The sequence below is a fragment of the Emiliania huxleyi genome (assembly GCF_000372725.1).
Source record: "Emiliania huxleyi CCMP1516 unplaced genomic scaffold EMIHUscaffold_41, whole genome shotgun sequence".
In the NCBI taxonomy this organism is placed as follows: domain Eukaryota; phylum Haptophyta; order Isochrysidales; family Noelaerhabdaceae; genus Emiliania; species Emiliania huxleyi.
In genome coordinates this window covers 520,024-530,930 of record NW_005198900.1, presented here as the reverse complement: position 1 = coordinate 530,930, position 10,907 = coordinate 520,024, and the positions used below count along the sequence as shown (strand labels likewise).

Sequence of the window (10,907 nt, the reverse complement as noted above, 5' to 3'; positions counted from 1 at the left end):
CTACCAAAGACAGACAAGTGATAGTATACTGCGCCTCGAGCGGGTTGAGAGAGATGTCCTTGGCCCACTCGACCGGCAGCTTGCCAAACAGCTTGGGGAAGACGAAGCCCACCGTCGCGAGCATCGCCTGCCGCCCGTGCATCAGCTCCGCCTCGCGCACCTGCGCCGCGCCAGGCGGGCGGCGTCGCTGCGCGCTGCCCGCCGAGGGCAATAGACGGGCGGCGTCGCTGCGCGCTGCCCGCCGAGGGCAAACCGCAGAGCGACCGACTTGGGCGGCGCCGCGGGAGGACGCGTGCCCGCAGACGCATCCTCACGGGAGCAGTTCGACCGCTGCGGTCCAGGCTTCGAATCGCGGGTGGATGGGGAAGCACGCCGGCTGGGCGCGGCGCCTGGCGCCGGCAGCGGGGCTAGGGCTAGGAGGGCGCGGCCCGCACATAGCGGAGATCGCCGCCGAGCTCGATGATCGTGGTCGAGATGCCGAGCGGATCGAAACCGACATCGCCAACCATCGAGCCGTCCAGCGCAGGCGGCTTCTTCAAGAAGGGAATGGACGCTGAGCGCTCCACAGCCATCGCCGGCGTGCCGGCGCGCATGGCGACGCCCGGCGCGGACGCGCCAGCGAGCGAGAGCGGAGATCCGACGAGAGACAACATCTGGGCAGAGGTGGGGTGGTCTGGTCTGGAGGGAAGAGGGGCGGGAGGCCGATGCGGCGCTGCACCTCGCCTTATTACAATTTGTGCTCCGTCTGAGAAAAAGAATTTTCTCACGCCGCACACAACACTGGGCACGGGAATTTGGCTCTCTGCCGGCGCCATCCGCTCCAGCGCCGCCCTCCCCTGCCCCGCCAGCGCCCCCCGCAGCAGCCCAAAACAGCCTTGTTGCACTCGGTCAGGCCAACCTCCCGCTCCAGCTCGCCAAGGATCTGCTCCGTGTCCTTTGGGTTGCGGCACTCCGCCTTGCGCACATCCACCTCGCGATCGAGTCAAAGTCCTCCACGAGCGCCGTCTCAAAGGCTGCCTGCTGCTCCGCACTCATCACCACCTCGAAGCGAGCGCCCGACTCCTGCGTGTGGAACACCTCCTTGATGATGCAGTACGCGCGCCCCAGCGGCTCTGGCTCTGGGTCGTACCACGGCTCCATGAGCAGCACCGTGTGGCCGACGGCGCGGACGCAGTCGCCGAGCCGATCGACGTCAGCCTTCACATCGTCGCCGTGTTGGCGGATCACAAAGTCGCAGACCAAGAACTTGGTGTCGGGCGGCAGCTCTGGGTGGAGCCGCAGGTCCTGCCGCAGGGCGTCCACCAGCGTCTTGAGCGGCGTCTCGAGGAACCAGCTCACAAAGATGGTGGCGACGCCCACGCCAGGGTCGTCGCCGCACTCGTATAGCGTCTCGCAGTACGCCTTGCCTCCGTCCGCCTTGCTCTGCCTCGCGATGTGCCACTGGTTGACGTAGCCGTTGGCGTTCACGTTGGCAGGAAATTTGGGCTTGCCACCTTTGCGCGGGATGGCTCGGTTGCACTGCTCGACGGCGTCGGCGGGGAGAGCGGAGAGGCTCAGCCACGCGCTGGACCGGCAGCGGAGGTGGCAGTGCGTCGACCCGTCCGACCGCAAGGCGTGGCAGGACAACCGCTGCGGCCACCCCGGAGACCCAAAGAGCGGGCGCGACCACAGAGCTGTGCTCGAGCTGCCGGCCAACCTCGACCAGCTCGCGCCCGAGGCGCAGTGCGGCTGGGTGAACCGGCAGTACAGGGTCGCTGCTAGCCAGGAGACCCGGGTCAACACACACACGCCCCGCTCCTACTTCGCGCACCGACGCGCAAACTCTCCAAGTGCACCCAACCAAGATAGAGGGCCCGACCGAGCCGCGCTCCGCCCACGCCTTCAGGAAGCTGGCGCGCGTGTGGCACCCCGACCGGTACAAGGGCGTCAAGGCGAGAGCGGAGCGGAAGATGCGCGAGTGCGCAGAGGCGAAGGAGGTGCTCGTGAGGCAGCTGCGGTGCAGTGAGCACAAGGGGAGGTAGCGCCTTCGTCGGAGGTAGGGGCACTCATCTCAACTGTGTGTTTGAACTTCCCCGCCGTGGCCGCCGAAAAAAAACAAAAAAGTGTTCGCGGTAAAAGGCAACTGCGGTTGGCACTTCGTCCCCCCGCCGGGAGGCGCTTTCAGGGTACGTGCGTCACAGGTCACACGCCCCCCGCCGGGAGCTTTTAGGGCTAGTTGTAGGGTGCGTGCGTGGTGCGTCACACGCCCCAGACGACTCACACTCAGTCGCTCAGCATCTGGTGAATCTCCTCGGCACCGCTCTGGCGTGCCCACATGCGCGCACTCTCGCCCTTGGCGTTACCGATGGCGGGTTGTGCGCCGTGCGCGAGCAAGCTCTCCACGGTCAGCTTGTGGCGGAAGGCGTTGTAGGGCATGGTGGGCGGAGGTCGGAGCGGCCCGTGCATGCATGCGAACATCAGCGCGGTGCTGCCCGTCGTGGTCGCGGGCACGTCGGGCGTCGCGCCGTGCGCGAGGAGAAGCTGCACGACCTCGGCTTGGGCCCACAGGCATGCGCGCATGAGCGGAGTCCAGCCTGCCAGGGCGCGGAACGGCGGCGGCGTGCGTGGGGAGGGCGGCAGCGGGCGTGAGGCCGAGTGTGCGCGGGCTCACCGTCGGCGTCGAGGAGATCGGGGTCGGTGCCTTGGCTGAGGTAGAATTCGGCGCGCTCCGCCCGCCCTTCGATGGCCGCGATATGCAGCGGGTGGAAGCCGTCCGTCGCATCGGCCGGGGCGACGGTAGGCAGCGGCATCTTGCTCAGGTTCTGCGGCTTGAGCTTGACATCGTCTAGGGCGCAGAAGCCAACCTCCGGTCGGCGCACGCGGACGCAGCAGCGGCCGCTGACCGGGTCCACGGGCAGGAGCACGGTCGCGAGAGCCTCGTTGAGCTCCGGCCGTCCGACCAGGCCGCTCACCATCACCCGGTCCTGCGGCTGCAGTGGCTGGCTGTCGTCTGCTTCTTTGGCCTGGGCGGCGGCTCGCCACGGCGCAGAACGACTGGCGACGATCTCGGCGTAGTCGTCCTCCTCGTCCTCCTCGCCCACGTCGTCGGCGGCGGCGCTCGTCCACCACGCTGGGTCCTCGCCGAGAGCACGTGCCAGCGCCTGCCATGCGTGGCGGCCACCGACATCGTGCCACTCTGGCCCGGGATGGCGACACCGGCGTGTCATCACCCTCATGGCCGCCGACGGCCCCTGCTCCTGGCACGAATTAGCGTATACAACCTCGGCGGTCGCGCGCAGCGAACGGCCGCCGGTGAGGACGGCGAAGACGTTCTCTCTGCCCCACTTCTCCTTGGCGTCGGCCTTCTCGAAAGCATACGGCAGCAGCGTCTCGGCCACGCGCAGGAAGGCGGGCCAGTCCCAGCCCACCGGCACGACGTCGTGACGCACGGCCAGCTTGCAAAAGACCATGAAATCCGTCGTGATGGAGCTGTCTTCGCCCGCCTGCTTGCCGTAGAGCCCTGCGCGCGCCGGCGAGAGGAGGTTGAGGCGGTGCGGTGGAGGGTGCGGGCAGCCGGGTCCGTGTACAGTGATGCGCACCGCGCAATTGTCCACCGCCCCAGCACATGTCGTCGTCCACGCGCATGCGATAGCAGTCGAGGAGCCACTCGTGCTGCTGCGCGACGCCCAAGCCGTGCGCCCACGCCGTCGCCTGGAGGCCCATGTCATGCATCTGGCCGCCCATGGTCTCGCCCCTGATCGGGCGCTCGTGGGAAGCGCGGCGCCGCCGCGTTAGGCACGTCGGGAGGCGGTGGACCACCGCCACCTAGCGCGCCGGCGAAGCCCGCGGCAAAAGCATTGTTGCGCGCGGCCTCCTTGCGCTTCGCCTCCTTCTTTGCCTCGCGCAGCTTCGCCTCCAGCGGCCGCAGCAACGCCGCCGCCGCCGCCGCCTGCGTGGCGTCGCCACCGCCCGTGACCTGCCGCAAGTCGTTTGCGGCGGCCTCCACCTCGCCGAGTCTCACGGCGGCCTTGGCGCGACGCACGAGGCTCTTGGCGTGCGTCGGCACGAGCGCCAGCGCGTCACTCGCCGCCGCGGCCGCCGCCTCCCACTGCTCGAGCTTGAGCCGGCACTCGGCCAAGTTGGAGCAGATCTTGGCCTTCTCCTCCCGCTGCTCGCCGGCCGCGCCGCCGCGCTCGCCATACGCGCCCAGCGCCCCCTCGTACTCGGCCGCCGCCGCGCCGAAGTCCTGGGCGACGAAGGCGGCGTTGCCCTTGGCCTTGCTCACGGCAGCCCGTGCATACTCATCGGCGTCGAGGCGTGCGACCGCGTCGCCAGGCGCGTCTGGGCTATTGAGCCTGCAAAAGCCCAGGCACTGCTGCACCGTCTCCGGCTCCAGGTTGATGTCGCAGAAGAGCGCAAGCGATCCTGCCCCGATTGCGCGCCTCGCCACCACCACGTCATAGTCCTCCACAGGGCCGGTCACAGACGAGGCGTCGGTGCGCGTCCCAACGTCGCGGCCGGCCATGAGCGGCACATGGCTCTGCGTGCGCGACTCGGGCGTCGTGCCGAACATGCGCTCGTGCTCGGGCACCCCGCGCACCGCGTGCGCCTTGGCGCTGAAGCCGTTCGAGGCCAGCGCCATCGGAAAGGCCGCGGCGACAGCGCTGGCGTTCTCCCGCGATGGTCCCCACACCGTGCGGTAGTAGCCGCCCGAGGTCCAAGCGACGCCAAAGAGGCGTCGCAGCATCGGCAGCACCATCGCCGAGTCGGCCGTCGTCACGGCGACTGCGCCGCCACCCTCGGCAAAGCGCAGGAGCGTGGGCCCGAGCTCACGCTCCACGGCCGGGATGGCCCGCGAGTCCTCAGACAAGTCGGAGAGGATGAGCGCGTGGAAGCGTCCAGACGAGATGGCTCGCCGGCAGAGCTCGAGCCGGTCGGGGCGCTCGCCACCCTCCAGGCCAATGCGCTCGTGGTGCAGCCCGCGCCATGCTGTCTTGACGGCTCGGCGCTGCTCGGCGGGCAGAGGCGGGGTGATCAGTGTTGGGGACGACTCCCTCTCAATCAGCAGGAGGTGCTCGCTCATGAAATCGCTGCTCACACCAGTGCCGTCCACGACGAGGACGTTCTTCACGCCAGCCTTCACAGCAAGAGCGCCGGTCCCGAAGACAGCCCGTGTGCGGCGCTCCTTGGCTGCCCGATCAGCGGCGCGTTGGCGCTCCTCGGCCGCGGAGCCCACGCGCCGGCCTTCGGCGCGCGCCGCGTCAAGAGCGTTGGCCGACTCTGCGGCAGTCATGCCCTCGTCCATGAGCCGACGCTGGTCATGCGCGTTCTGCGCTCCTCGCCACATATATCACACTGGTGTGCCGATATGTAACACGCTGGTTTTGGGTTCGGACTATTTGCATGGTATGGTACGATTGACACGATTTCCTGAAGTGGCGCGCCAAAGGGAGTGGTGCGCCCCCCCTCCGCCCCACCGCCGGCCTACTTGCTAGGCCCTAGGAGGCTGCAGACACTGACGACAGCGGCCGTCTTCCCGTACCATAACCGTTGCCTCACTGCCCCGGCGCCCGCGCCTCGATCTTCTTGGGCAGCAGCTGGTTCGACAAGTTCTCTCCGTGGCCTAGGATGCCGCTCTCGCCCTTGCCCCAGGTGAAGACGGCGCCGTTGGCGGCGAAGGCGAGGCTGTGATGCGTGCCCGCTGAAACAGCGACGACGCGCTGCCCAGCAAAGGCCTCGACCTTCTTCGGCAGCAGCTGGTCCTGCTGGTCGGCGAGGCCCAGCTTGCCAGCGTAGCCATCGCCCCAGCTAATGAGAGCGCCGTCGGCTGTAAGGGCGAGGCTGTGCTGCCACCCAGTCGATACGATCACGACGCGCTGCCCGACCAAGGCCTCGACCTTCTTGGGTTGCAGCTGCTCCTGCGTGTCGCCGTGGCCCAGGCGGCCGTAGTCTCCGCGGCCCCAGCTCCAGACAGCGCCGTCGGCGGTGAGGGCAAGGCTGTGGTTGCCTCCAGCCGAAACAGCGACGACGCGCTAGGTGGCAGCGCCTGGCCTTGGGCCTCCCGCCACCACCGCCGCCCATCCCGGCGAGCATCTCCTCGAGCCCGCCGTGCCCATCGAACGGGGTCTCGCCAAACGAGTTTTGCCGCTTGAAGCCGCCGGAAAAGAACTGCGCAAAGATGTCGGCCGGGTCTCCTCTAAACTCATAGCCCGCGCCGCCGCCGCCGCCGCCGTGCGCAAAGCTGCTCCCACCCTGGCCAAAGCCGCCAAAGTGGTGCGTGTCGCCGTCCGCGGCCGGCGGCGGAGGCCCGCCAGCCTTGAGCCCCTCCTCGCCATATCGGTCAAACACGGCGCGCTTGTCCGGGTCGGAGAGGACGTCGTATGCCTCGGCCACCTCCTTGAACCTCTCCTCCGCAGTCTTTTGCTCGCTCTCCGACTTGCCCGCCCATTTGTCGGGGTGCCCTTGATGAGAAAGGGCGTTGTGCCCTTGCCGATCCGCACCTACCTGGCTCTTGGGTCGCGCGCCGAATTTGCGGGAAAAAACTGCACGATCCTCTTGTCGGTGGCGCCATGTACGTGCCGATCACGGTCTCGCTGGCCCTGCTTCAGCCTCGCTCGCCAGCCCTCGCCTCGCCGCCGGCATGGACCGCTTCGCCTCGCATAGCTCGGCCGGCGGTCATGCTGGCCGCGCCGCGCGACGACAGCCCCTCCTCGCTCTTCTCGCCAGAGAGCTGGACTGAGAAGGGCTTCGACGGCGTCCAGCGGCTGCCTGCCGCCTGCCGCGCGGCGGAGGCGACGACGGCCGAGGCGGAGCACCTCGCGCTCGCCTTCCTCTCTCAGGACGCCGACTCCGTCGTCGCTCGCACCCTCTCCAAGGCAGGCTCCTCCGCGGCTTCGCTCAAGCGGCAGTTTGAAGACTTCAGCGCTCGGCAGCCCAAGGTGAAGGGCGCGGCGCCGGAGCAGCCGTCGGTCGGCGCGTCGCTGCTCGCGCTGGTGCGCGGCGCCAACAACGAGCGAGCCGCGCTCGGCGACGAGTTCCTCTCCGGTGACGCGGCCGGAAAAAATAGTTGGCCGCGTTGACCGGTGCGCCGGTCTCGGAAGCGCCATTAAAAGTTTTTTTCGCGATGGAGTAACGCCCGGTTCGCACATTCCCCATGCTTTCCGAACGCGACCGGCCACCTCACATCCCGCACGAGCAGCTCCCGGCGACCGTCGGCACGCTGAGCGTCGCGCTGGTCCGCTCCAACGAGAGCCTCCGGGCTGCCCACACGCTCCTCGCCCGGCTGCAGTCCGAGGCGGAGGCCGTCGACGCCGAGCGAACAGCCCTGAAATCCGAGGCGGCAAAGCTGCGATCCGCGCTGGTGGAGCGGCAGCGTGAGCTCGGCGCCGCGCACGCGCGCTCCTCCGCCGCGGTCGAGGCTGTCGCGGCCGCCGAAGGGCGCGCAACTCGCGCCGAGGCTGCGGCGGTGGCGGCGCAGCGAGCGTGCAGGCTCGAGGCAGATAGGGCGTGGACGGCGTCGGAGCGAGAGGCCTCCGCGGCGGCGGCGGCCGAAGAGCGGCACCAGCTCGCCGAGGCGGCCGCAGCCACGGCCCAAGCGGCGGCCGAGAAGCGGTGCCAAATCTCCGAGGCGGCGGCCGCCGCTGCCAACGTCGCGGCGGAGGAGCGCTGCCAGGCGGCCGAGGCGGCCGAGGCGGCCGCGGAGCGGCGCGGCACGGCGGCGGCGCTCTCGCTCGCGTCTGAGATGGCGGCGATGGAGGCGCGCGTGCAGGACATGGCGAGGACGATCGCGTCCGAACGCAGCAGCCTGAGCGGCTTCGCGCGCGCGGCCGACTCAGAGCTGAAGGAGGCACGGGCGAGGGCGGTGGAGGCGGCCGAGGCGGTGGGGGCGGCCGAGGCGGCAGCAAAGGACGCGGCGGCGGCGACGCGCGAGCGCGAGGCGGCGGCGGCGGCGCGGACGCGAGAGCGGGAGGCGGCCTTGGAGGCGGCGGTTGCGGAGGCCGTGGCCGAGCGTGAGGCGGCCGTCGCTGCGGCGAGGGCCGAGGCGGCGGCGGACAAGGAGGCGGCCCTCGAGGCGGCGAGGGCGGCGGCGGCGGCGGAGCGGGAGGCGGAAGTCACTGCGGCGGTGGCGGCGGCGGTGACTGCGGCTGCGGAGCAGCAGTACAGTGAGGCGGCGTCGGCAGAGGCGGCGCACGCGACGGCGCTAGAGGCGGCCGCTGCGAGGCACGCGCAGGAGCGGGAGGCGGCGGTGCGGGCGTGCGAGTCGAAGCTCGCGAGGTTGGAGGCCGTGGTGCATGAGCTCGAGGCGGCGAGGGACGCGGCGCTGCTCGAGCTCGAGGCGAGATCTCGCCGAGATTGAGCGAGATGTGGCCGAGAGAAGGCGCCGAGCGGGTCAGGTGGCGGGTCGTCCGGTCCCCTGCGTGGAGGCAGCCACACACGCTCAAGTCGCACACAAAAGCACAGCCCACGGCCCCGGTCGCAACCACACGGCAGTGGAGCGCGGGGCCGACAGAGTACGGCAGTCACGCGTGCAACGCCGGGTCCCAGGGAGGGCCAGCTTGCGTGCGAATCACCCGCCCCCCTTGACCGCGGCAGGAGCGGCACCGGGCAGCGCGGGAGGAGCAGCGAGCGCGCCTGCTGGCGAGGGGCGAGGCGCTCGCACAGCTCGTCGCGACGCGTCGCCACGGGCGCGCTCGCGCGGCGGCCTTTTGCGCATGGCGGCGCGCGTGCGTCGCTGCGACCCTGGCGACGGTGCGGCAAAAGGCGGACGAGGCGGCGGCGGAGGCGGAGAGGATGCGTGCGGCGTCGCTGGAAGCGGTCGCCGCCGAGCACAGGGCGGTGGCAGCTGCGGCGGCGGCTGCGGCGACTGCGGCCGGCGAGGCGGCGGCGGAGACGGCACGGGCGGAGGCGTTGGCGGAGAAGGAGGCGGCGCTAGAGGCAGTCAGGGTCGAGGCCGCGGCGGCCGTGGAGGCGGCAGTGGCGGGCGCGGCGGCTGAGGCGAGGGCGGCGGTGGAGGCGGCGAAGAGGGAGGCGGCGGAGGGGCGCGAGGCAGGCCTGGAAGCGGCTAGGGGGGCGGCAGCCGCGCTGGAGGCGGCACGGGAGGTGGCGTTGGTGGAGCGTGGGCGGGCGTTTTCTGCGGCGGCGGCGGCGGCGGCAGCGGAGTGTGAGCGCGCGCTGTCGTCCGCGGCGGACGCGGCGCTGGCCGAGAAAGAGATGGCGGTGGCTGCGGCGAGGGCCGAGGCGGCGGCGGAGCGGGAGCGGGCGCTGGCGGAGGCCGAGGCGGCGGCGGGAGCGGAGCGGGAGCGGGCGCTGGCTCGAGCAGCGGCTGAGGCGGCGGCAGAGCGCGAGCAGGCCCTCGCGACGGCCCTCGCGGAGGCGGCGGCGGCGGCGGCGGCGGAGCGCGAGCGGCTCCTCTCGGAGGCGGCGGCGGAGCGCGCGCAGCTGCTGACGGAGGCGCGGCGGAGGGCTCTGGTGGGCGCGCGCCGCGCTGCCGAGGCGGCGGCAGAGGAGACGGCCGCCACAGCCGCCAGAGAGGGGGCGGTCGGGGTCGCTGCCGCTGCTAGCGCCAGCGCCGCCGGGGAGGTCCTCCTCTCCTCTCCTCCCCTCCCCTCCCCTCCCCTCCCCTCCCCTCCCCTCTCCTCCCCTCTCCTCCTTTCTCTTGCTTCCCTCCCCTCCCCTCCTCACCTTTCCCCATTCCCCCCAAGCCCGCATCGCGCCGCCTCTCTGCGCCGCCCGCAGGTCCGCGTCGCTGCGCTCGCGCGGGAGCTCGCGCAGGAAGAGCTCGCGACCGGCCACCTCTCCGCGGTGACGGGCAGCCTCTTCAGTCTCCGTGCGGAGCTGAGCGCCGAGAAGGAGGCGGCGGCGGCGGCGGGGGCGAGGCAGGCGGCCGAAAAGGAAACCGCCGCCATCGGCGTGGCGTGGCCTTGCGGGCGGCCGCAGCCGGCGCGCGTGCGCGTGCTCTGCCGGCTGCGCCCGCCGGCCGATCCCGCGAGCAGGGCTGCCTTCGAGGCGCAGGGCGAGACGGGCGTGGTTTTGTGCGGCGGTCTCGCCGCCGCCGCCGCGCGGTTCAGAGCCGTGCGGCGGTGGGAGTTTGACCGAGTGTTTGCGGCGGGGGCGGGGCAGCGGGAGGTGTTTGAGCAAGTGAGGCCGATGGCGACGGCGGTCCTCGACGGCGTTGCCTGTTGCGTCCTTGCCTACGGCGCCTCCGGCGCGGGCAAGACATACACGCTCGCCGGGCGGGTCTCGGCTCGTGGCCTCCACTTCCACCTCTCGGAAGAGATCATGGCGCTCGCCGCCGTGCGCGAGGCGACGCACGAGCTCGCGGTGCGCGCGTCGCTCGTCGAGGTGCGCGAGGAGTGCGTCCTCGATCTGCTAGCCGACGACGGAGGGTCGCCGACGCGGCTGCCCCCGCACGGGCGACCTGACAAGCGCGACAGATCGCCGCCAGCTGTCGACGTGGCTGCAGACGTGGCTGCAACGTGGCGGCCCTGCCACCCGCTTGGCGCCCTCACCCACCTGGCGAGGGAGCGTCCGAGTCCCCCCCCCCCCCCCCTCTATCCCTCGCGCTAACCACTGGCCCCGCATCCTCTGGGCCTAGGTGAGGAGCGCGGGGGATGTCCTCGACGTGGCGACGATCGGCGACTGCCATCGCTCGCTTGGCAACAGCCTCACGCCGCCGAGTCCTCGCACCGCACCCGTCTCCCACATGGCGCCCCCCCCCCCTTTTTTATTACTTTTAATTTTCTCCCTCCCTTTATAATCTTCCATCTATAATTTCTTTACTCCTTACACCCCCATCTCCCTTACTTTTCTTCTCTTCCCCTCTTATTTACTCCCTTCTACTTCACACCACTCATCTTCTTCTACTCTTCTCTCCTCTTTTTATTCCTTTCCTTCCCTTTCCCCTTCCATCCCCCCTTTTTTCTTCCCTT

General features: G+C 70.6%; 3 protein-coding genes across 3 annotated transcripts in view; 2 read left to right on the top strand and 1 right to left on the bottom strand.

Annotated features, from left to right (window-relative positions):
• Nucleotides 1-5,284, bottom strand: part of EMIHUDRAFT_102665 (hypothetical protein) — a gene marked incomplete at both ends in the record, with an annotated part of 5,939 nt that extends 655 nt beyond the window's left edge. Inside the window, 8 exons of the mRNA XM_005769807.1 lie at nt 5-160; nt 435-653; nt 899-955; nt 1,042-1,797; nt 1,859-2,024; nt 2,315-2,573; nt 2,651-3,499; nt 3,805-5,284. Coding sequence (XP_005769864.1) covers nt 5-160; nt 435-653; nt 899-955; nt 1,042-1,797; nt 1,859-2,024; nt 2,315-2,573; nt 2,651-3,499; nt 3,805-5,284 — 3,942 coding nt within the window. The remainder of the gene's footprint in view (nt 1-4; nt 161-434; nt 654-898; nt 956-1,041; nt 1,798-1,858; nt 2,025-2,314; nt 2,574-2,650; nt 3,500-3,804) is intronic.
• A 1,372-nt stretch (nt 5,285-6,656) lies between these two features.
• Nucleotides 6,657-7,058, top strand: EMIHUDRAFT_210146 (hypothetical protein; the record flags this gene model as incomplete). The annotated part of the gene is made up of 1 exon (XM_005769806.1): nt 6,657-7,058. One exon carries the CDS (start codon nt 6,657-6,659, stop codon nt 7,056-7,058), a length of 402 nt encoding a protein of 133 aa, XP_005769863.1.
• Nucleotides 7,059-7,132: 74 nt separating this feature from the next.
• Nucleotides 7,133-10,907, top strand: part of EMIHUDRAFT_451413 (hypothetical protein) — a gene marked incomplete at its 5' end in the record, with an annotated part of 4,676 nt that continues 901 nt past the window's right edge. Inside the window, 8 exons of the mRNA XM_005769805.1 lie at nt 7,133-7,444; nt 8,162-8,266; nt 8,572-8,793; nt 9,045-9,104; nt 9,397-9,558; nt 9,715-9,780; nt 9,871-10,454; nt 10,579-10,655. Of these exons, the coding sequence (XP_005769862.1) occupies nt 7,133-7,444; nt 8,162-8,266; nt 8,572-8,793; nt 9,045-9,104; nt 9,397-9,558; nt 9,715-9,780; nt 9,871-10,454; nt 10,579-10,655 (1,588 nt within the window). The remainder of the gene's footprint in view (nt 7,445-8,161; nt 8,267-8,571; nt 8,794-9,044; nt 9,105-9,396; nt 9,559-9,714; nt 9,781-9,870; nt 10,455-10,578; nt 10,656-10,907) is intronic.